Source organism: Lutra lutra, chromosome 16 (assembly GCF_902655055.1).
Source record: "Lutra lutra chromosome 16, mLutLut1.2, whole genome shotgun sequence".
Lineage (NCBI taxonomy): Eukaryota > Metazoa > Chordata > Mammalia > Carnivora > Mustelidae > Lutra > Lutra lutra.
This window is the reverse complement of record NC_062293.1, coordinates 55,553,809-55,579,611: the sequence shown is the minus strand read 5'-3', so window position 1 is coordinate 55,579,611 and position 25,803 is coordinate 55,553,809. Positions and strand designations below refer to the sequence as shown.

General features: G+C 43.9%; 1 protein-coding gene across 1 annotated transcript in view; it reads left to right on the top strand.

Moving 5' to 3' along the window:
- DNAH9 (dynein axonemal heavy chain 9) overlaps positions 1–25,803 on the top strand; it is a 342,755-nt gene that overhangs the window by 168,558 nt on the left and 148,394 nt on the right. Inside the window, 5 exon segments of the mRNA XM_047707126.1 lie at positions 395–602; positions 12,841–13,006; positions 14,880–14,982; positions 15,514–15,753; positions 25,535–25,696. Of these exon segments, the coding sequence (XP_047563082.1) occupies positions 395–602; positions 12,841–13,006; positions 14,880–14,982; positions 15,514–15,753; positions 25,535–25,696 (879 nt within the window).

Sequence of the window (25,803 nt, the reverse complement as noted above, 5' to 3'; positions counted from 1 at the left end):
TAACTAGTCATCCCCCGCTACACAATTTTCAAGAGGAAATCCTAGTGCAAGGAACCCACAGATCCATACCACCCCCCACAAAAACTAGGTAACTTGATTACCAGACTCCACTGGCATCCTGGGCAACAGAGTGGTGAGACGGCAGGGCAGAAGTTTCCCAAACCTCTAGGGAGGTTGCAGGGAGACAGAGCTGGCAGAGGGGGGGAGGGTGTGCTCTCCACCCAGAAGAAAGAGCTATGGGATGGTCTTACTGTGCATATGGAGGAGGAAGACCCTCCTGCCCATGGTAGCCAGCCAGTACCGCCATGCCTCTTCTGAAATGCTCCAGAAAGTTCTTGCCAGGCCCCTGTCACTCCCACGCACCCCTGGCACACTCATTGTTTTCTCACCGCAGGCTTGTTTGGTGCACACGAGCGAGACCATCCGAGTGTGCTACTTCCTGGAGCGGCTCGTGCAGCGGAGGCGGCCTGTCATGCTAGTGGGGACTGCGGGCACGGGCAAGTCAGTTCTGGTGGGGACCAAGCTGGCCAACCTGGACGCTGAGGAGTACTTGGTGAAGAGCGTGCCGTTCAACTACTACACCACGTCGGCAATGCTGCAAGGTGAGGGCCCGGAACGTGTGGAGGTTGGGGGGCGGGGGAGGGGGTGTCTGAGTGGCCACGTGCCCGGACGTGGAAATGGAGCAAAGCATCAGCACCTGTTCGGCCTGACGTCTCCTGTGCCCGAACTCCCGTCTTGCCTCTCCTGTCCTTTCTCCACCCCAGCATCTCTGTTCCACTCCTCCTGCACCCTCAACACTGACTTTCTCATCCCACCTCCCGCCTTCCTCCCTGACCTCTCAGATCCCTCCCAGGCCAGGAGTTCAACACAGAGCAGTTCTCAGTACCTGGATGCCAAGGAGAGCTGACACCCAGCAAAGGATTGCCACAGGCTTGTAGAAGCGGCTCTAGGGATCATTTCCTTCACCCTTCCTGTCTTAGAGATAGGGAAACTGAGGCTCGGGGAACGTACACAATCGCCCAAGGTCACCATCAAGCAACAAGGCAGGAAGGGTGCATCCAGCCTTCTGAGCATGTGGGGCGTGCTTTTCATGGGGAGTTGACGTGCTGGGCTCTTGAGTGGACTCAGGTCCTCCAGGTGTGGCTTCAGGGTCAGAGGCACCCCCCTCAAAAAAAGGAGTTTTCCCCTTGCTAGAGTCACTTTCTCCTTGACTCTCACTACCTGTAGGGACTCCTTGTATATAGAAACAATATATAGAAAAGCTCACCACTTGAACCCTAGGAGCAGCTCCCTTTTTAAGAGGTGCCCGAGCCAAGTTCCTGGTGATGGGAGAGCACTGGTAGGGCCGGGGTAGGGGGAAGCTCTGCTCATATTCTCTCCCTGCAACTTGGCCGTGCTTCCTGCAGGAGACCACAGTGCATGGCCACACCCGCAATGCAAAACCACAGACCAGGAATTCCAGGCACTGGGCTATTTGCAGACTGGTAAATCAGAAGCCATAGCTTAGTACATGGAAAGTGAGCCTGGCATATTGCCTATCCAACATCCAGGCTGTAGGCTAGCAGACTTGCAAAACAGGGTTCACTGCAACCTCCTCTTGCTCAGCCTGGACCCTTCTCATTTACCCCATCCTTCCACACCATCCCCCGCCCTAGTGAGAATCTCAGAGTCCCCCAGCTTGGTATTGGCAGTGTTCTGCCTCCCCAGCTCCCACAGAAAGAACAGCTCAACTTCCCTCCCTCCTTCTGCCTATACTGGCCAGCTCTTCTGGAGTCAGGGTCCCAGCCAGCTCTGGGTGCTGCTGGGGGCCCCACTGTCTGCTCCCTGCCTCTCAGTGCAGTCAGGCACCCAGAGCCCCTTGGTGACAGAGGGACTCTCCATTTCTTTGTCAAGGGAGCCTCTGGGCTACATCCCTGGCCGGGTTCCTAAATGTTCCACACAGTCTGTCCCAATTCAATAAGCACCTGTCATTCACACATGAACGTTAACAAGGAAGACAACGTGAAACGACCGAGACTCACATTAGGACTTCACAGTTGGTCAGTGATGTGAGCATCTCCTGTTTGAATAGTCAAAGAATATGCCATTTTCTAAAAACATTTTCTTATTTGAGAGAGAGAGAGCACATGAGCTCAAGCAGGTGGAGGGGCAGAGGGAGAGGGAGAAGCAGGCTCCCCACCAAGCAGAGAGCCTGACACAGGACTCAATTCCAGGACCCCAGGATCACAACCTGAGACGAAGGCAGATGAAGAGTATGTGGATTTTCTGTGCTCTTCACAATGTAAACGTCTGTAGGCATGAGGCACTTTCAAGTTTAATCTGCACGATTAATGTGTTTTGTCCACCACTTTCTGAAACCTGTGTGAGCAACAAAATCTGTCTCAATTTCTGTAGCGTAAATACTCCAACCATGGCCCATTTCCAGCTTCCAGTGCGAAGTCTGCCAACGGTGGGCAGGAAGAGAGGTATAGGAGCTCCCCCTGTGTGGTGTTTCCACTTCCCAGATAGGGTAGACAAAAATAACTTCGAGGGCACAGATGATGGTAGGAGAAGGTAAAATAACTGAGATGTGATGAGCTTTGAGTATCTCTACCTTTGTTTTTAAGATAAGTTAACTGGTTGTAAGTTTATTGAATTCATTGTTGAAATAATGATTTAATAACCCAGCTGGCAAGACACCCTCGGTTGTACCAGTAAGCTCTCAGAAGGCAGCGCCAGTAAACCACTAGCTGTGTCGTTACTCCAGAAGACCCCAACCGCCATCATGGCACACCACGACAGCAGCCATGTGACCAGGACACGGCGGTCGTAAGCAGACTTCACCATGGCTGGCTGGCTCACGCCTGAACACTGTTCTTGTTCACTGGACGACAGGACTCTGCACTCATTTGTAAGCCTGGAGTCTAGTGACTGATCAGATGATCAGACCCCCCATTCACTCCGACTCTCACGCTGCTTCCAAGGCTAATAACAACAACTGGTATTTAGCAAACACTAACAAAGTATGTCACGCACCAACCTGAGATCGGGATTTTGTACATTGTTAAATGATCTAATCCCGTCCAGCCCCATGAAGTAAGTCCTTGAATCATCCCCATGTTCTTGGGAAGAACATCAAGGCACAGAGAAGTTAAGTAAGCTACCCTAGGCCACACAGTAAGTGATGGAGCCTGGGCTTGAACCCAAACAGTCCAACTTCCAAGCCTGTGCTCTTAACCCTGAGGTTAATCCTGCCTCCCTGGCAAGAAAATACTTTGAAAACAGCAATAAATGTTTGCTCTTAGTGCTCTTACCCTTGGTGGGACCATTCGAGTATTCTGGAGGAGTTGTTTTCTGGAATCCTATTATGAGGATTCTTAGTGTAGAAAAATACTTTAAATGGAGAATAAAAACTTATACTCAAGGAAAGGTAGATGACCTTCCTGCAGTGCCCGGACCTCTCTCTCTCTCATTCTGGGCCCCTAACCTGGAGGATTGTTCCCTCCTCACCTGCTGGAACACAGATTTATCCAAAAGCATCAGATTGTTTTCAGTAGACTCAGGAAAACACTGGCTCCTTGCTCCTCACCAGATGCAACATTTCTTCATCCTGTGACTTCCCCAGCAGCCTCTTGATCCCATCCATCCTCCACACTAAGGATGGATGAGGCAGGGGTCTCTAACCTCACCCATCCAGAAGCAAGTAGGAACTGAGGAGTCACCCAGAGCCCCAGAGGTGCCAGCGAAAATGCCAAAGTCCATACAACAGAGGTCATACCCTTGACTCTGAAAAAATGCTGAATTCCCTTATTGGAAACCCCTGCCTCTTTCTTTGGTCACAATCCAAACAACTTTGTCTCTTTGGCTTCTCCCTAAAACATTTTAGACGCAACAAAATGGCAGGGGTAAGGGTGCCCACGACACTTAGATAAGGGGGAGCCAGAAAGCTGATATTCAAGAGGAAATTGAAACTTTCAAAAAGGAGCTACAAGAACTCCAAGGGTAGGGACGCCTGGGTGGCTCAGTTGGTTCAGCGGCTGCCTTCTGTTCAGGTCATGATCCCAGCGTCCGGGGATCAAGTCCCACATCGGGCTCCTTGCTCAGCAGGGAGTCTGCTTCTCCCTCTGCCTCTGCCTGCCACCCTTAGTCTGCCTGTGCTCACTCTCTCTGACAAATAAATAAAATCTTAAAAAAAAAAAAAAAAGAACTCCAAGGGTAACTGCTCTGCCCTGGACAAGAGACAGATTCCACACCCATGTCCTGATCCCAGCCCTCCTTTTGCCTCTTTTTGCAGCTGAGTGTTTGCATTGCTGGTCGTGCTTAAGACCCTGTGTAATTACAAAAGGATTGAATGTGTTGCGAAGCAGTCTGCCTCAAAGGGCAGGTAGTACACCCAGACAGATGTGCAAAATGTGCATTTATATCCGGTCTGTAGTGGCAAATGGTGGGAAGTAGCCTAATTATACACATGACAGAGTGCCAAGCATTATTACAGAAAAAGAGGACATTCTGTATGAACAGAGTTGGAGCTATGTCCACAGCTTTGTTGCATGAGAAAAGCAAGATACAGAAGAGAATACACGGTATGCTCCAAAATGTGTCACATTTAAAGAGAGAGAGAACGATAAAGAACAAGGGGCATCTGGGGGGCTCAGTCAGTTGAGCATCTGACTCTTGATCTCAGCTCCAGTCTTGAGCTCATGGGCATGAGTTTGATCCCCACCTTGGGCTCTGCACTGAACCTGGAGACTACTTAAAAAAAAAAAAAAAAAAAAACAGACTGAAGGTTGGTGGAGGGAGTTGGGTATGGAATGGTCTAGAAGGGTGGTGGGTATTAAGGAGGGCACCTGTGATGAGCCCAGGAGGTTGTATGTAAGTGATGAATCCCTGAGTTCTACTCCTGAAACCATCATTGCACTGTGTTGACTAGTTAGAACTTAAATAAAAACTTGAAGAAAAAAAAGATAAATTAAAACATTTATATATTTTTATATTTACATATACTTAGACTATCTCCAGGAGTACATACAATAAACTGATAATACGTGCCCCTGGCAGGGGGAACTGGATGCTAAGAAGGACCTGGGAGAATTCCTTAAACTTTTTAAAAAGAACTATTTCAAGCATGCAGAAATGTCCAAAAAAAAAATAATATAACAGATGCCCATGTATTCCCCTACCCAAATTTCACAGACGTTACAATCCTGTCATTTTTGCAGTGAATCTTAGTATTGAAAAGACACCCCCATCGTCCCTCCTGGCCCCTCTTTGAGGACTGAAGTTGATGTGTATCATTTCAAACTTACACCTTTTTTTAAGTTTTTAAATTCCAGTTAACACATGGCGTAATATTAACTTCAGGTGTACAACAGAGTGATTCAGAACTTCCATAACTACCCTGTGCCTCGGTGCTCATCACAGGTGCCCTCCTTAATCCCCATCACCTAGTTCACCCACCCACCCCTTAACGCCCCTCTGGGGACCATCTGTTTTCTATACTTAAGAGTCTGTTTCCCGGTTTGCTTCTCTCTCCCCAGTCCCCTACCCTTTTCTTATTTATTTCCGAAATTCCAGATACAAATGAAATTATATGGTCTTTGTCTTTCTCTGATTGAGTTATTTCACTTAGCATTACACTCTCTAGCTCCATCCACATCATGGCAAATGGCAAGATTTCCTTCTTTTTTATGGCCGGGTGATATTCTATTTTATACACACCACATCTTCTTTATCTATTCACCAGTTGATGAACACTTAGGCTGTTTCCATAATTTTGCTATTATAGATAATGCTGCTAAAAACATCGGGGTGCATGTATCCCTTTAAATCAGTATTTTTGTATCCTTTGGGTAAATACCTAGAATACAATTGCTGAATCTTGGATAGTTCTTTTTTGAGGAACTACCATGCCCTTTTCCACGGTGGCTACACCAGTTTGCATTCCCACCAACAGAGGATGAGGGTTCCTCTTTCCTCTGCTTCCTTGTCAACACCTGTTGTTTCTTGTGTTGTTGATTTTAGCCATTCTGAGAGATGTGAAGTGATAGCTCATTGTGGTTTTGATTTGCGTTTCCCTGATGATCAGTGATGCTGAGCAAAATGGATGAAAGACCCAAATGGGAGACCTGAAACCATGAGAATCCTAGAGGTGAACACAGATAGTAACCTCTTTGACATCAGCCAAAGCTACTTCTTTCTAGATATGTCTCCAAAGTCAAGGAAAGCAAAAGCAAAAATAAACTACTGGGACTACATCAAAATAAAAAGCTTATGCACAGAGCAGGAAATAATTAACAAAACTAAAAGACAATCTATGGGATGAGGGAAGCTATTTGCAAATGATGTATCTGATAAAGGGTTAGTACCCAGAATATATAAAGAACTTAGACAACTCAACACCCAAAAAAATAAATATTCCAATTAAAAAGTGGGCAGAAGACATGACTAGACTTTTTCCAAAGACATCCAGATGGCTGACAGACACGTGAAAAGATGTAAATTTACACTTTTAGTACATATATGTACCCATAAAAATACACAATGTTGTGTTAGTTACACTTTAAATATATATCATACTGTAACTTCCTTTAGCAACTTTTTAAATCATTGTCTATTTTGATACATGTAGATCTATTTCACTGTTTTTTACTGCTGTGCAGGATTCCATTGTGTGAATAAATCAGCCTGTTTATCCATTTTCCCACTAAAGGCAGCAGATTTTTTTTGACATTCTCCTTTAAAAAAAAACAATCATTGAGTTATAATTGACCTACAGCACATGGCACATATTAAAGTATATGGTTTAAGTTTTGAAATATTTACACACGCGTGATGCTATCACAACAGTTGAAATAATGAGTGTATTCATCACTTCTGAAAGTGCCTCTCCCCCTTACCCTTCCACCCTGCCCATGCCTACACAAGCACTGACCTATTTCTGTCACAATAGGTTAGTTTGCATTTTCTAGAATTGTCTATAATGGAATTACAATATGCACTCTTTTTTGTCTGTTTTTTTTTTCACTCAGCATGATCTCAAGATTTGCCATGTTGTTGAGCGTATCAACCGTTCATTCTTTTTGTTCTTGAATAGCAAGATAAAGTATGTAAAACACTCAGAATGGGTCCTAGCTTGCAATAAGGGCTTAGTAAATGGAAGCTATTATTATAATAATATCAAATCCTTCTGAATTTAAGGATCTATAAATACTATGCAATAATTTCAAAACCCTACTGCCAAAACAAAAGGAACACAAGCAAAAGAGGTGGTTAGGGGGTTTAACTTCAACTATATTAAAGGACATAAAGGACATGTTTTATGTAATGTTTATACTGTGCCAAACTTTGGGTCTTACCCCCTTGGTTCATTTAACCCTCCCTAGCCAATGTGACAATGTTGGTAATGCCTTTGCCTGCATGCAGCAGAAAATCTGAGAATAATGACATAAACAGATTTTTTTCATGCAACAAGAAGTCTTGAGGTAGGCAGTTGCGAATGCTAAATCAATGGCTCAGCTATAATTTATATTTTCTCGGTTGCTCCCTCAGAATGGCATAATGGCTGCTGCTCCAGCCATCACATCTGCATTCCAAATGGAAAAAAGAAAAAGATGAAGGGGAGAGTTAGTGCCCATGTCAGGAAATAACAGCTCTCCAGAATACCCAGTGATCTGGAACATGGCCACCCTAGCTGGAAAGTGACTAAAGAGAAGGAACTTGGAAATGGTGTCCATGACAGATCCAATAGTCTCTGTTTCGGCAAGATGAGAAAAATGAGGCTTGCGGTGTTAAGTGACTTCCCTGAAAGTCACACAATGAGTTAATAGCCAAGCTGTCTTATTTCATCGAGCTTATAGCCTCATTCTGCTTTGATAAGACTGTAAGTCATGCTTCTCGCTTTCCATAATAGAATGCCAGCTCCGCTTCTGTTCATCTGATATCTAGAGCACATGGATATCTTTCCCTTTGATAGTAAATAAAATAGGTCCTTCAGGTAGTCATCAAAACATCAGATTTCTATTGACTTCTCTCCAATAGCTGCCCAAAGTGCAGATTTAGAATGCTGACACCTCATGCTGAGGGAAGCAGGGACCCACGCGCCTCCCCATTCCCCCAGCTCCTGCAACCCCCACAAACCCACTGCATTGCTTTCATTCCCTTTCCCGCATTACAATTTAATGATCTACCCTTGGGCTCTGTTCAGGGTTAGTATGATCAAAGATCATTTTAAGTTACTTTATATCTCCTGTGAAACCCCAGTTGAAGGTTATACTCATTCTGTAACCTGATATTCCTTTTTTAAGTATCCCTAATATGTGCCCTTTAGAATTTAGTGCCTGGAAAATTTTTGTTCATACAAAATGAGAGGCGGATTTATTCCAGTAAGCCAGGATGACGTGGCTGCTATCATTAAACACAGATTTAGTTCTGAGATTTCAGGTAGGCAGTTCATAAAGGACAGTGTGCAATACATTTTGATTTGGTTGTGATAACAGATGGGTCCAAAGACGTTTCTTCTCCCGTATTATTTTGGAATCCCTGTTTAGTCTCTTAATTGGTCTGTTTTATGTCTGTTTAAATACTTGAAGCCTCTGTTCATTCTTTTGGAAAATATAAGTAATTTTTAAAGCTAAAGAAATTTGCAGTGACCCATAGACAGGATGGTCTAGAAAGAGAATAAGGAGAAGCAAAGAAATGTACCAAGTCATCAATGGGCTTATATTTGCAGCACAAAAAGAGGAGGCTTAAAGATGATGCTGTTCACAATTTGGAATTCTCTTACTAGCCACCTGTGATTTAAATTATTAGTTGAACAAATATTTGAGTGCTTAATTGCCCTAACTGGTTAGGAATTCAGGCATCACAACCTTTGTGTAATACAGCTCTCCATAACATTTTCATGAAAAGTTTGAGGTTGGACAGGACCAGAAAAGATAGGACTCTTGACCTCAAAGGAGCCCCATCACACTTCCATCATTACTACTGACAGCTCTTGTCCACCTGCCTTGCTGTCTTTCAAAAAGGAGATAACACAAGATGAAATCACAAAAGATATGTCACCTCGTTGGCAGGACACGCTGCTCAGGACAAGCAAAGGTAGTTTCAGAGTATTAAAAAAAAGAATACAATATATGTTTCAGACAACAGAGAAACCATCCCATAAATTTTGGTACCTCCAAATTATGGAACACAGTGCAGCAATTAAAATCATGTTTTAGGAGGATATGTTTTTACATAATGATGTTTATGGCACGTGGATTGAATATATATGTATTTTATAAATAGAATGTGCAGTATAATTCTGATTTTGTGAAGGAGAAATGGAACAGAGTGAATAGACTGGGATAAAATGCATTACAATATTGAAACTAATAGCTCCTGAGAGGTGATCGAATCCCAGATAATTTTCACTTTCATCATTATGATTTTCTGTGTTTTTTAATCTTTATATCCTGAATATGTATTCTTTTTGCAAGTGTGCAGAGCACGTTACATTTGGAGAGAATAAATGCAAAGCCCTTCCAGTAATAATGGAAATGTCTTAACTCATGAAAAAACTAGATGAGGCGGGAAGAAAAGAGTTCCAAGGAAAGGAAAATCGGTGTGAAGTCGGACAGGATTTACTGCTAAGGATCTCTGTCAAAAACATGGTCAGGCAATGAGTTCACCAACTTGGGGCATTGTCAGGGGCAGAAGCCACATCATGAGAGCATTCGAGTGGCTCACAGTACAGTGACAACAGGTGACGCAGGTTAGAGTCCTGGATAGGAATGGCCAGGGCAACCCTAGATGGGGACTGGGGTGTGAGGGCTTCTAAGGGTTCTCTCCCTAAGAGCTATATGAGAGAGGCACTAGAATCAGTTATCTACGGACCTAGATCCTAATTCCAGCAAGACTCGTAACCTGCCTTAGCCTCTGTTTTCTTAGTTACAAAATGGTGGTAATGTGTCTTTCGTTGCCATTCATGGGGTTTGTCATAAAATTTATTCATTCACTTCTTTGTAAGTGTCTTTCAGACACCCCTACTGTGTGCTAGATAATGTTCTAGGTGCTGGGGTTAGGACAGAAAAACAGAGAAAAATGCCTGTCCTCGTGGAGTTTATAGTGTGGAGAGGGTAAGATAATACATAAGACAAATAAATAGAATATAGAGCATTTTAAGTGAAATTTTAAGAAGAAATGAAGCAGGCACAGAGGATTGGGGGTGAGGAGTTAACCTTGGCCCTAGTGCAGGGCAGGACTCACTGAGAAATGGCATTTGAGCAGACAAATGCCCGATGGAAATGAGGGAGCAAACTGGGCTGGCCTTTGGGAGAAAGGATGGCAGGCAGGAGCATCAGCTAGAGCAAAGGCCCTGTGGCAGCAAGTGTTAACAGAGCAGGATGGCTGGAGCAGAGAGTGTGGACAGGGGAGCATCAGAGAGAAAAACAGAGATACAAGGTTTAGGGACATACCCAGGTGAGCTGGAATGCTCCAGGTGAGTTGTAAGCAGGAGACTGGCAGGATCTGATTCACATCTTGGCAAGGGGACTCCTGTCTGCTCTTTTGGGAATGCTACATAGTGACGGGATCCAGAGCAAAAGCAGGAGGCCACTTGGGTGGATCTAGCAGGTGAGAGCCTATGGCCAAAGGGTGGTCATGGTGGAGACAGTGAAATGAGAACAGATGGGAACCCACTTTGAAATGGAAATTGCTCCTCAAATGCACAATGGTGTTGAAATATTGTGGAAGGAATTATGTGACTAAAAGCAGAGGGCCACTGGCACAGGACATGGCTACTGGCTGAATGTGAGGCCAGTCCATGTAAAGAAGTTGGGTAAGATGTTGCCGATGGGGGCACCCGGGTGCCTCAAGCAGTTAAGCGTCCAGCTCTTGATTTCAACTCAGGTCATGATTTCAGGGTCATGAGATCAAGCCCTGCATCAGGCTCTACGCTCAGTAGGGAGTCTGCTTGAGGTTCTGTCTCTCCCTCCCTGACTGTCCCCCAACTCATGCTTGCTCGTTCATGCTCTCTAAAGCAATCAAACAATCAGTCAATCTTGAAAGAAAGAAAGAAAGAAAGAAAGAAAGAAAGAAAGAAAGAAAGAAAGAAAGAAAAAAGATGGAGCACATCAACTCCAGGCCCAGGTATGGGCTTGATTGTCAGGACTCGTTTACAATAAGGCAGAACCCAGAAGACTGGGGGGAGGATGACAATTCTTTATACTTCTCACGTCTTGAGTGCCTTCACCACCAACCTGTTTGCTAACGCTGAGATCCACCTCTGTCCCCCAGCTCTGCCTGGAAACAATCACTTGACCCCCATGCCATCCGAGATGTGACTTGGAGGAGAACTTAGTCACGCGGGGTTCAAAAATGTATGTGCCTTTCCTGAGGGAGTCCTCCCTCCCTGGAGGACTTAACATCCTCCTTTTGGGGTGACCCAGTGTGTTCGCACTTGCTAACTGACATGCTTTCCTCCTCAACAATCCTTTAGAAGCAAAAGACTTAATCAACCCAAATTATAGGGGTCTGCTTCATTCCAGGGGTTGATTTGAATATCACTGCTCTGGGGAAAGGAGATTTTCCCCAGTAGAAGGACCGTTCTCAAAAACATGTCCTTGGCAACCCATTAATTATATTTCATTTTGACAGATCTCGTATATAGTTGTTATATCTTTAGGGGGAAAAAAGGTGTTGGGTGATTAATTGGTTGATAGGGTATGTTAATTGAATGCTAATTAAATTTAAATCTAATTCATATTTGAAACACTTAATTTAACTCAGGGCCAGAAAATTAGAATATTCAAGCTTCTTGAAGGAACTTGTCTTCCTATCTGTCACCTCCAAATGTCTATTGACACTTTCTCCTTGTTTACAAACTTGTTTTTCAAGAGAAGGAATCAGATGGTTCTTAGAGCTTCCAGCTGTAATAAGTGTCCATTCTTGCAATACATATTTAATTGCTTTATTGGGGGAAAAAAATTACATAGATCTCCACTGCATTACTTAAGGTCACTCTCAACAAGTCCCATCAGGCTGGGCAGGGCATTTTGTGAAGGGACGATTCCAGAAGAGTCTAGGTAAGTCTCCAGAAAGGTGCTGAGATGCTGTGCATGGAGCCTTATATTAACCTGAAGGCAGCAGAGGAGTCCTTCGGGGTGCTAGAAGCTTCTGAGAAATTCCCTGAGGCTGTTGTTCACCCCAGAAGGAGAACTCTCTGAGACCTCTGCTGACAAGATATCCATTAGCTCCTGTCTTATCCCCCCCGGGGAGAAGGGGCCCCCACCCACCCCGATGTGGGAGCCACAGAGCCTCTGTGCTCCTACACTGTGTGACCCAGGGGAGGCAGGTCTACCCAGGACCCAATTATCTGTAGATTTCTTTGGGGGTCGAGCCCCAGGCTTCCCGACTGTGAAGGTTTCTTCTGTTTCTACTCCATAAGTCAAGAAAACTGGGGACCACAATTATGACAGATGGAGCGTGGGCTCTGAAATTGAACTGCTCCAGATCTGTACCCCAGCTTCACTTTAGAGAAGTGCCTTTGTTCTTCCGTGCCTCAGTGTCCCCACCTGCAAAATGGAATGGTCATACTAATCTTGCACGGATGTTGCGTGGCTTCAGTGAGATTGTGCATGTTTGCAAGAACTTGACAAGGGACACGTTGTAAGGTGTTGAACGCCTGGTCGATGCAGTCGCCCTCTACCAGCTGAGTCCTGGCGTCACTGCTGGTCCCATAGAATATCCCGGAACGATAGTAAGTGCTGCTGTTTGCAGGCAGGCGCACACTGCACCACTGCCTGTCCTTCACCCCTGTTCTCTCTCTGTGCTGGCATCTGAGGTTTGAACCTCCCTCCCTCACTAACTGGCTCATCTCCTCAGCTGTCCTGGAAAAGCCTCTAGAAAAGAAGGCTGGCAGAAATTACGGCCCCCCAGGGCACAAGAAGCTTATCTATTTCATCGATGACATGAACATGCCGGAAGTGGATGCCTACGGAACCGTGCAGCCCCACACCATCATCCGGCAGCATCTGGACTACGGCCACTGGTAAGAGCAGGCATGCAAAGGGCCTGGGGCCCGTGGGGTGGTCGGGGGAGGAGGAGGCCTAAGTTAGGGCTGAAGGCTGTTCTGCTGGAGCCACAAACCACAGGTGAGTGCTGGTGCCCAGTGAGAAACCCCATAGCAAACCACATTCCTCATGGGATTCTGTTTCCTGGGGAGTTTCCAATGGGCATTCATGCCTACATGGGAAGTTTGGTCCAGGAAGATGCTGCACTCTCATCTAAAGGTAAAAAAAGAAAAAGACCTACTTTTTTCTTCAATGTTTACCTCAAAAGTTGCCTTCTCCAAACCCCCAAAGCAGAATTCACCACTCCCATCCCCCACTGCGGCCCCACAGCCCCAAGCAGGTACTAGAGTGAGAAGAGCCCCCACGCTTTGGAGCACACAGAGGTCGGCAGACCTTCACAGCCTGTGTCTCCTTTGGAGCAACTCACAGGGTCTCACACTGTCTCTTCAAACAGCATAATTTTTCATGGTGAAAGGTCTGAATTTTAAAAAAAAAATAAAGTCCATGGTTAGACACCCCACACTGGCCCACCTTTCTTTTTTTTTTTTTTTTTTTTTAAAGATTTTATTTATTTATTTGACAGAGATCACAAGCAGGCAGAGAGGCAGGCAGAGAGACAGGAGGAAGCAGGCTCCCTGCTGAGCAGAGAGCCCGATGCGGGACTCGATCCCAGGACTCCGAGATCATGACCCGAGCCGAAGGCAGCGGCTTAACCCACTGAGCCACCCAGGCGCCCCTGGCCCACCTTTCTACCCTGCATTGAATTAGCTGCTGAGAAAACGGTCATTGCAAAGAGGGAACTAACTTGGAGAGAATGATGGTTGTGACAGTGCCCCAAGTTGCCTCTCAGTCATGCCTCGCGTCCTTGCGGGATGCCTGCCGTGTATTGCCATCTGCATCCACACCAGCATCTGGACTGTACTGGGACCCTTCAGCCCTACACATACACTTCAGACTTAGATGGGCAGTAGGAACTCCCTGGAAACCCTGCCCTGTTGCCTTGGCATGTTTGCGTTTCCACTCTCAGCAATGGCTATTTCATGCCTTGGGACTGTCTGTGAGCTTCCCACCCCACCTCTACTGGTGACCACAGGCGCCATCTTTGTTTTTTTCTTCCATATCTGTACAACTTACTTGCTCCCCGCTGCTTTGCTTTCTCACCAGTCCTGGTACACCTTCCCTGAAACTGAACCATCACCAGCTTCTCACTTCTACTCTCCCACCTCCTGCATTAACCACCCCTCATCTCCTGAAGAGTTCCTTCTCCTCAATATGGAGACTCACCTAGATTTCCTCTATTGTGTTCAGAAATACCATTGTCTAATTATTGGCCTGTTCTCTCTCCCTACAAAGCCAAATGTCTCTGCTCTGTTTACACTTCCCCACCTTCCCCGTCACTGCTCACCCCACTACCTGGTTTCTGTTTCTTCCACTTTACTGAATGGTTGATCTTGCTCAACCCCTAACTCTGTCTGTAAGATCCAACAGACCCATTGGGTTGGGTTGCTGTCTTCCTCTCTCTACAGCCGTGGACATGCTTGACTGCTTTCTCCTTTTGGACATACTGACTTCCTTTGCCTTCTGGGGGGCCATACACCCTGGATTTCCACCCTACCCCTTAGTCCATTTTTATGGCTTCTTTCTCCTACACTACTCCCATAGATGTTGGATCCCTCCGGATTTGGGCCTAGGCTCTTGTCCTTTTTCAATCTCTACCAATGGATCTAGACTTTTTTTTTTTTTTAACCACCCAGACTCATGAATGATAGGACACATCCCACCTCACCTTGACAAGGCATTCACCTGCCTGGGCCCTCACCCAACTCTCACTGTGGTTTCTGTCCGTTCCAGGTATGATCGGAACAAGCTGTCCCTGAAGGAGGTCAGGAATGTGCAGTACATTTCCTGCATGAACCCCACCGCAGGCAGCTTCACCATCAACCCACGCCTGCAGGTATGGGGGGAGCCAGGGTACCCAAATCCTGAATAAAGTCTACCTTACCAGAGCAAATATCAGTCGGTGACAAGTAATCATTGGCCCTTCCCCTGTCGAGCCTTTGAAAGTGGCAAATCATACAGGATGCTGATTTGCATTTCTAGGAAGACAAAGGTACTTCCAGACCCAGAACCAGGAAGCTTTTCGAGCTGGGAGGGGTCATGGAGTCCATCTGATTTGGCTCATCTTCAGAAAGATGAAATGACTCTCATGTGGACCTATTCAATATCAAATACTTATTGGGACTCAGATGCTCTGAGTTCAAGTTCTGCTCTCTTCCTACCTGCTGACATCTTTGACTAAAGGCCCAAAGCCCACTACCTCTCTAGTCATTTAGATTCAACCTAATTGTAGGTTCAGCGTGAGACATGTGACCAGATTATAGAATCCAGAGCCCTTCTAAGAATCCCTCATTATTTTACCCAAATCCCCAAAGGCAATTTTGACTCTAACTCATGACTCTAACTGACATCCTGTTTCCCTGGGCAGCGTCATTTCAGCGTGTTTGTGCTCTCCTTCCCGGGAGCAGACGCCCTCGCCTCCATCTATGGCACCATCTTGACTCAGCACCTGACGCTCGGACATTTCCCAGCATCCCTGCAGAAATCCAGCCCCCAGCTCATCAATCTGGCCCTGACCTTCCACCAGAAAATCGCCACCACATTCCTACCTACAGCAATCAAATTCCACTACATTTTCAACCTCAGAGACTTTGCCAACATCTTCCAGGTAAGTCCATCTGCCCAGAGACACAGTGATGATCTGGACCCTTCCGCTCTTAGTAAAACAAGAGTTAACACCAAACTCTTAGGCCAACGCACAGGTTTATGGAATCATGAGCATAGTAAACAGGTGAACAGGGTACCATGGGATCCTCGAGGAAGGACATCAACCAGATAGTTCTGTTTGCCGATGACGCCATTCCCCAGGACACATTTTTGGTTGATTGCTTTGGGTTGCAGAAGGCTCAGCATCTTGAAGAAAATGCTATAGAATGATTCCACTGTGCCTCGGAAGGAAAGCAGAGAGAACTATTTTGCAGGCCCTGGTGCTATACCCTTTATTCTTGAGCACAAAAAGAACGTCCCCTGAGTCATGCTAGAGAGATCTGCTTCCTGAAAAAAAGCCATGTTGGAATATTCATAAGACACCATCTGCCAGCCCCTGGGAGGCCTCGGTTTAAAAACTCCAGGTTCCTTTCCAGGCCACAGCCATTTGATTCTCTTCGAGTTGCTCCTCTGAGTAGTGATGGCCTGTCTCTGTCTGTTGCTTTCTGCTGCTTGACCCTGACTGCCAAAATGCCCAGAGGGCAGTGCGGCGAACCCCAGCCCCCTCTTCCTTTTGGTCAGGCACACCACCCTCATGGGGTATGGAGAGTCCATGACTTTCCCATCCTGGACAGGAATCTGCAGAAACTGCTTCTCAGAGAGACTCCTCCCCCAGAGAGCCCTGAGAAAGGATAAAGGAGAAGGATGCCTCTTACACCAAGCAGAGGCCACACCTGGAGGGGAATGTCTGTCTGACTGATCAGGGAGGGGGGCGGGCCCCACCACAGCGAGTACAGCTATCTGGAATTCATTACCCATGGCCCTACCTGAACAGGTAGGATTCCGGGGAACCTCAGACTAGCAAAGGCCCCGACCGTGAGAACACAGGGCCTGCATGGTCCAGCCAGGCATTTTGGTTGGAAAGAGAAGAAATTCCCTAAACATTAGTTCAGAGATCTAACGACTGTGTTCCAGAAGGGCTGAACCTACCAGTGCAGACACCGAGACCCACATGAGGGCAGGGCTTTGAGAACACGCCTAAGCTGGCTCAGGACAGCTCTCCTGGGTCCTGGACCCCACGTAGACATTAGCTCTGCTAAACAGGAGAAACAGAGACCCTCCGGGGCTTCTGTAGATTTTCCTGAGAGTGCACCGCCAGCCAGTAAAGGAACTAGAACACAAATCTGGGTCTTTGGGTTCCTGGCCAGGCCCTCCGTCCTCCACACCATTCTGCCTGTCTCATCTGTGCTTCTGACGAAGAGAACAAGCATAAGGTATTTGAGGCAGCAAGAAAGACTGCGCTCGAAGCCTTGTAGCAGGAGGGCAGGACAATCGCCAAGTTTGTTTGTGTCCACTCTCGTCTCTCATCTTTTGAGTATTAACAGAGAAAGACCTCTTTTTTTTAAGATTTTATCTATTTATTTGACAGAGAGAGACACAGCGAGAGAGGGAACACAAGCAGGGAGAGTGGGAGAGGGAGAAGCAGGCGTCCTGCCAAACAGGGAGCCCGATGCAGGGCTCGATCCCAGGACCCTGGGATCATGACCTGAGCCAAAGGCAGATGCTTAACTGACTGAGCCCCCCAGGCACCCCAGAGAAAGACCTCTGTTATCACACACCCCCTCTCTGAAACCTCACTGCAGCTTGGCGTAGTGGGGGAGTCACCCTCTGCATTTCCGAAATGCTGAAAAGGGAGTTAACATTGTCAGAGCAAATTCACACCATCACTCATAGGGCAGAGCTGAAGGGAGGAGAGCCTCAAGTCCCTTTTATCAAAACCATCCCACTCCTGTCCGGACAGACACCTTGTCACCCTCACACCCTGAATTGTATACTCATGACAAGCCTTTGGGATGCACATTGTTATCCCAATTTCAGAGAGGCTCGGTGAAGTTACCAGCTAGGTGACAGCATGAATGGTCACGAAGGTAGAAAGTACACACCTTGTCAGTGGAATGAATAGGAAAGCATCTGGCCCCATGGAAACAGAGGGAAAGGTGGAGGGGGCCGCTGAGAGACTAGATTGGAAAGATCACTGGAGGCCAGAGTGGGCCCCACATAGAGTCTGTAACAAGAGCTAACATTTACCGAGCACAGTCCGAGGCCTTACACATCTGTTAGCGAACAGTTTCATCCTCAAAATGATCGGGTAAGATGAAATACCGATTCTTTCCAATTGGGAAATGACAATGCTGTGCCACAAAGAAATCGAGTACTTCAATCGTGTTTGCACATGCAGCAGCACTGAGACCCAAAGCTAGAATGTTCAACTCTACAGTGCAGGTAAGCTGGGGGGGGCAAAGGTGAGGAGGAAGGTCTCTTGTTCCACACGCTCCCCCGCCCCCCAGCCGTGTCTTTGCCTGACTCAGGAAGCCTGAGTGGCGATCCCCTAGGCTTTCGGCAGCCTGCCTGCTGTCAGCCACCTGCCACAAGAGTGGGTAGGAAAATGCATCCCTCCCTGGGAGTGCCTGCCTCCCTGCAGCCGCACAGCCCCCCACCCTCCTCCTCTAGACATCAATTTCAGGCTCAAACTTGACCACAGCTTCCCCTGCCTCCTTCCCCTCTTCCTTGTCTGAAGGCCTGATGATGGAAGCATTGGCACAGAGTGGGGGCTAGGGGGGACCTGTTAAATGCCTGTGAGAAGACAGGCGTTGCCTAGAGAGCACGCTGCTTTCCTCCACTCGGCTTGACCCCAAGGCTCAGTAACTCAGACCTTCTCTGCACTTTCCTTACTGTCCTGATCAGGGCACAATCAGGGGCTCCGAGTAGCAGAAATCATTAACGGCTCCCATCCCAGTGTGACTAAGGGGATACAGAGTCTGTGCTTGGTGGGCTCACGTCGACTCAGCCCTTAGCTCCCGGGCATCCTGAGCAGTTGGCTTTCCAGGGATTATAAGCTCCAAGTGATAGCACACGTCACTGTGAAAGACAGTCCAGGAAGCTGGGGTTCCTGGTGGTTGCTTCTCCCTGCACTCCGCATCTCATCCCTGGCTGATACCTAGGAGAGCCAAGAAGGAGGGAGGCCGAGACACAGGTGTGGGTAGGGCCAGAGGGACCGAATGGAATTTCTTTCTTTGCAAAAATAAACTTATCAGAGTATAATAGACATGTAGGACAGCACACAAGTCATAAGTTCACAACTAGGTTAATTATCACAGTCATCACACTTACACAACTATGAGAAAGAGATCAAGATCTTTAGATCGAAAACAGAACATTCCCACATCCCTAAAGCTCTTCCTTTTTTCTCCCTTTGATTTGGTTTTTCTCCACCCCGCCCCACCCTACCCCAGAGACAAATGCTGTGTGGACTTCTAGTCGAACTGATCCCTAAGTTCTTTTGGCTTATTTTGGGATGTTATCAAACTAGAATGTTATTTTTGTAACTTTTAACTCACTTTGTAACTTCGTTCAGTGTTATGCTTATACTTACATATACAATCATGTTATTGGTAAAAAAAAAAAAAAAAAAAAAATACTAGTGACGATTTCCCTCTTTCCAATCCTTTAATCTTATAATTTCTTTTTCTTGTTTTACTGTGCTGGTTACAACTGCCAGTAAAATGTTGAAGAGAAGTTGTGAGAATGGCTTCTTGTTGCATTCCTATTTTTAGGGAAAAAGAGCTTGTACTAATTGACCATTAAGTGTGATGCTTACTCTGGGTTTTGGGAGACGCTCTTTGCCAGATTAAGAAAATTCCTTCCTGGGGCGCCTGGGTGGCTCAGTGGGTTAAAGCCTCTGCCTTCGGCTCGGGTCATGATCTCAGGGTCCTGGGATCGAGCCCCGCATCGGGCTCTCTGCTCAGTGGGGAGCCTGCTTCCTCCTCTCTCTCTGCCTGCCTCTCTGCCTGCTTGTGATCTCTGTCAAATAAATAAATAAATAAATAAATCTTTAAAAAAAAAAAAAAAAGAAAAGAAAAGAAAATTCCTTCCTGATTATAGTCTCCTAAGAGTTTTAACCATGAGTATATGTTGAAACTTAACAAGCAACTTTTCTGTAGCTCTTAAAATAATTACATCGATTTTTTTTTCTTGTTGTTTCTGGCAATGTGATAAATTACACTGATGATTTTTGAATCTTAGTTCACTCTTGCATTCCTATAATCAACCCAATTTAATTGCTACATGTTGAGCCTTTTATATTTTGCTGGATTCCATTTGTTATTTTTTAATATACTTTTCACGCCTCCATTAATAAGACTGTCCTGTAATTCTTTCCTCATGAAATGCATTGGGACGTGGTCCCTTTTTCTCTCTCAGGAAGCTTTTGGAAAACACTGTAGTGAGCTTTCCTGAAATGTCAGAAGAATTTACTGCTGAAACCCTCTAGAGTATTTTTTTTAAGATTTTATTAATTTATTCAACAGACAGATCACAAGCAGGCAGAGAGGCAGGCAGAGAGAGAGGAAGGGAAGCAGGCTCCCTGCTGAGCAGAGAGCCCAATGTGGAACTCAATCCCAGGACCCTGGGATCATGACCTGAGCCAAAGGCAGAGGCTTTAACCCACTGACTCACCCAGGCGCCCCTCTGGAGTATTTTTGTGGAAGAACCTAAGTTATGAGTTCTATTTCTTTGTACACTTCAGACAATTCAGATTTTCTATTTCTTTGTGTGTCAGTTGTAGGTTATTAATGTTCTCAATCTCTAATTTATTGCCATGCAATCATTTATAATATCCTGTGATTGTCTTTTAGATACCTGTTGTATCTGACATTATCTTGTCTTTCTTATACCTGATAATGATTATTTGTGACTTTTCTCATTTTCTCTTTTTTTTTTCTCTTTTACCAGCCTTACTAAGGAGTTATCAATTGTGCTAATCTTTTCAAAGAAACTGATAAGTATTCACATATAATATCCTTTTTTTGCTTTATTTGCTGTCTCTATTTGCTGTCTGCTTTTATATTACTAATAATTGATCTTTTCTTTATAATCTTTGTCTTCATACCTTTAGGTTTGGGTTCTCCTTTTTTCTAACTTCTTGACATAGCTACTTGTGTCATCAATCATCAGCCTTTCAGCTCTTATAAAACATTCATTTTAAGGCTATGAATTTATCACTAATTATGCCATATACTGTATCATGCAAACTTTTATATGTTATATTTTTATTGTCATGCACTTCATAATATTTCCTAATTTCCCCTATGATTTCTCCTTTAACCCATGGGATATTTGGAAGTATATTGCTTTATTTTTTTAGAATTGAGAGATTTTCTAGTTATCCTTCTCTTATTGATGCTTAGCTTAATTCCACTGTTGTCAGAAAATATACTCAATTATGTCATTCCTTTGAAATTTGTTGAGATCTGCTTTATTTCAAAAGGTCTGACCAGTGTGGCTTCTTAAACAGTGCCTTCTTCAGGTGCTGAGTGTAGTTGAGTCAATATGTCAATTAGGTCAAATTTGTGAATCATGTCACTGAAATATTTTATATCCCTCATTGACTATTTTGACAACTTGTTCTGTAAGTTTCTAAAAAAGTCATGCAAAAACCTCCGTCTGCGATTGTGGGCATGTCCATTTCTCTTTTTGTTTACGTCATATTTGCTTTATGTATTTGGAAGTCATGTTATTATGTGCACACACATTTAGAATTAGTATATCTTCCCAGTGGACTGACCTTTTCCTTATTATTAAATTCACTGCTTTATTTTTTTAAATGGCTCTTTCTTTAAAGTCAGCTTTGTAGAGTAAGGTGGCTATTCCTCATTATTTTAGTCCGCATCTTCATGACATACTGTTTCCAACTCCTTCATGTTGTATTGTTTTTCAATTTCTTAATTCAGCCTCTTTTTTTCTTATGTTTAAGTTATATCTCCTATAGACAACATCTAGTTGGATTTTTTAAATCTAGTCTAGTAATTGTAGTCTTAATTAAAATATTTAGTTCATTTATGTTTGATGTTATTTTATATAACATATATTAGGATTAAATCTACTTTATACTGTTTGTTTTCAGTATGTTCTACCTATTCTTTTTTTTTTAAGATTTTATTTATTTATTTATTTATTTGACAGAGAGAAGAGAGAGAGCACAAGTAGGCAGAGAGGAAGGCAGAGAGAGAGAGCGGGAAGCAGGCTCCCCACTGAGCAGGGAGCCTGATGCGGGGCTCGATCCCAGGACCGTGGGATCATGACCTGAGCCGAAGGCAGAGGCTTTAACCCACTGAGCCACCCAGGCGCCCCTGTTCTACCCATCCTATGTTTCCTTTCCTCTCATTTTTTTGTATTCTATCAAACTAATTACTTTTTATTCTTTTATTTTCTCACTCTTTTACCAGATGTCTTTTTACTGGTCATCTAATGGTTGCCACATGCATCATTTTGTCCCTTTTTCTTTTATAAATTAGTACTTTATCAATTGCCATATAATGCAAGGGTCCTAGAACAATTTACATCCCTCCAATTTTATTCTATTGTTATTTTTAAAATTCAGTGTATATTGAAAACCCATACTATACTAATATTGTCTTAGTCAACTTTTTTTTTAATATTTATTTATTTATTTATTTGAGAAAGAGAGTGAGCAGGAGAGAGAGTGAGTAGGTGGGAGGAGCAGAGGGAGAGGGAAAAGCAGGCTCCACTTGAGCAGTGAATCCAACACAGGGCTCAATCCTGGACTCTGGGATCATGACCTGGACCAAAGGCAGACGCATAAACAACTGAACCACCCAGGTGCCCCAAGTCAACATTTAATTAGATTTACTCACATATTACTCTTCCCATTGCTCTTGTTCCTGTTGCATATCTGATTCTTCCATTTGGAATCATTTTCATTCTGCCTGAAGAACTACTTTAGTATTTAGTGTACGCTCCATCTGCTACAAAATAATCTCTCAGTTTTTTATTTAACTGAAAATACATTCATTTCTTATTTTTTAAAAGAATTTGGGAAGGGAGTTTAGAATTCTAGGTTGGTAGTATTTCTGTTGGTATTTTGAGGGGGTCCTTCTACTGTCCTGGCTTCCATGTTTCTGTTAAGAAATTCTCAAGTCTTACGTTCCTTTGACAATACATGTTTGGTTTTTTTTGGGGGGGGGGGGTTGGCTGCCAACTTCTAAGATTTTCTGTTTGTCTTTGATTTTCAAAAATTTCAGATACGGGCGCCTGGGTGGCTCAGTGGGTTAAGGCGCTGCCTTCGGCTCAGGTCATGATCTCAGGGTCCTGGGATCGAGTCCCACATCGGGTTCTCTGCTCAGCGGAGATCCTGCTTCCCTCTCTCTCTCTCTCTGCCTGCCTCTCCATCTACTTGTGATCTCTCTCTGTCAAATAAATAAATAAAAAATCTTTAAAAAAAAAAATTTCAGATACGCCCCGATGTCTAAGTGCTATTTTTTGTATTTATCTTGCTTAGTGTTTATAGCACTTTTGAATCTGGGTTGATGTCTTTTCTTTTCAGTTGTATTTTTTCTCCAGTTTTAGAGAAGTTCTGGCCAATACATTTTCAGATGTTGCTTCTGCTTCTCTTTTCTTCTAGTAGTCTAATACACATATATGGCATACGTGTCTTATATGTCCCTGACACTCTTTCTTTTTTCTGTTTGCAATTCAATCTGACTATTTTGTGCTACTCTCTCTTCCTGTGAACTAATTCTATTTTCAACTCTATCCATTCTGCTCTTAACCCCACTGATAAGCTCTTAATTTCATTAACTATAATTTGGGGTAATTTTTAATTTGAGAATTTCCATTTGATTCATTTTTAAAGACTCCAGTTCTTTGATGAAGTTCTTTACCTGATGTCGTCTAATGTCTTGGTCATATTAATCATAGTTTTGTTAAAGTTTATGTCTGATAATTCCCAGTACCTAGATCTTCTATGGGTCAGTTTTTTTCTTGATTTGGCCATATCGCCTGGTATTTCCAGTAATTTTTGTTGGATTGCCAGACATTAAGTGTTTTAAAATGTACAGATAATTTGAGGGTTTAGATGATGCTATTTTCCTTCAGTGATTACTTCTGCATCTGTTTCTGCCAAGCTGTTGCCATGGACTGATATGATTGAAATTAGGCTCCAGTTTCTGTGAGGACTAAATGATTTGTGATTCACTCATATTCCTAGTGTATAACCATTTGAGGGGTTCCCTTGTGGTTTTTTACCATGACCCCCTTCTAGGTAATCCCTGAACTTCAGTTTTCCTCCTTCCTACCTCTTGAGATAAGTTTGCTCAGCATCTTAACCTGTCATTTGTCTGTCTTTTCAGTTTCTGAACCTGTAAGTCATTAGTTGTGGATTGGCAAATGTCCAAAGGAAAAAGAAATAGTGCCAGGTTTAGGGTTCATCTTTCTTCCTTTTCTTCTCTCTAGAATTCAGCTCTTTGAGTCCCCACTGCCCTGGTTACTCCCTAATGCCTCTAAAAGATGAAACTTTAAAGATAATTTTCCCATCTTTTGTAGTTGACTTCAGTGGATTGGCTTATAATCAGGTATTCTGCCCCTACTGAAAGCAGCAATCTTGATGGAGGTTCTTGCTATGTTATAGTAATTAAAGGATTCAGTATTAGTCTATTCCTTCTTTCAACGAGCACTCATTAAGAATCTAGTATATGTCAGGCACCATGCTAGATGCCAATAATACAATAATAAAAATAAACAATACCCAAAATGAAGTCTGTCAATTTCCCTGCCTTTGAGACACTCATCATGAACTGAAAGAAGCAAACCTGTCCAAAGAAAAATGATTTTAGGAACAAATAGATGTATATATAAAGGGTGAAGTGGAACACATCAGAGGGAATGCTGTTGGGCAGGAAGAGAAGTGTCATGGAAGACTTCAAGAAAGAGATAACACTTGAATTGGATCTTGAAATGTGAGCATAGCAAGAAAAGCAGAAAGCATGAAGATACAGAAATTATGCAGTATCAGAAAATAATTTTAATTTGGTGAAACTGAAATCTAGATTTTTATGGGAAATGGTAAGAGTGATCATGAGGAGCTAGACTAGTAGTCCTATTATGACCAGAACTTTATGCCATGCTCATGAGTCAGAGCATTATTTTGTTGGTGATGAGGAATAATTAAATAGCCCCTTTCCTTCTATGATAAAAAAGCAATGGGGGGAAACACAGGTCTAATGAGATTGAAGTTATAGGACTTGTTGTGGTCATTGAGAGACTCTAATCTTGGTGGTCTCCATTTTTCAATGAAAAAGAAGACTAAGACATTGACAAATAGTAACAGAAAGAGGTGAGGTAACAGAGAAATTTTAAAAGAATAGTAAATATTTGGAATAATCCCTATGGTGTATAGAAGGAGAACATATTATAGATAAATGGATTGCTGACCTGCAAAGGTTAGTTATAGTCATCCCAGCCCTCTGTCATCATCCTGATTTTACATATGCCATCATTCCCCGACTGTTTTTCGAGTTGGCACTTAGGGAATTGAAATACAGCAGAGAAGCTACCTCTCTCCTCAGTGTGGTTAGATGGAATGTAATGGTCAGAGTTTTAGGCTCTAAGGTCAGGCAGACCTAGTTTCAAAACCTTCTGGGTTTGTACTAAAACCACATACTATATATATGTCATAGACATCCTTCCTGTCTTTCTGAATCCCGATGTCCACATTGTACAAAATAGATACAGTAAAAGTTATTTTGTAGAATCATCGTGATGGTTGAATGATTATTATCTGGCAAAGCTTCCAGTCCAGTACCTGTCACATAACTGGTTCAATAAATTATAGCTATTACAGTTTTAAATTATTGTTCACATGATATTTTTCTCTATTCTCTTTAAAGGGCATTCTCTTCTCCTCAGTAGAATGTGTAAAATCTACACAGGACCTCATAAAGCTCTATCTGCATGAATCAAATCGGGTTTATCGGGATAAGATGGTAGAAGAAAAGGACTTTGATCTTTTTGATAAAATCCAGACAGAAGTGGTCAAGAAAATTTTTGATGTGAGTATTGCCCTGCAAAAAAATTTTACATTTGAAAAATAATAATTATGCAGATAATCAAATGATAATATCCAGCTCATAAATTGGGGGCAAAATCAGAGATTAGA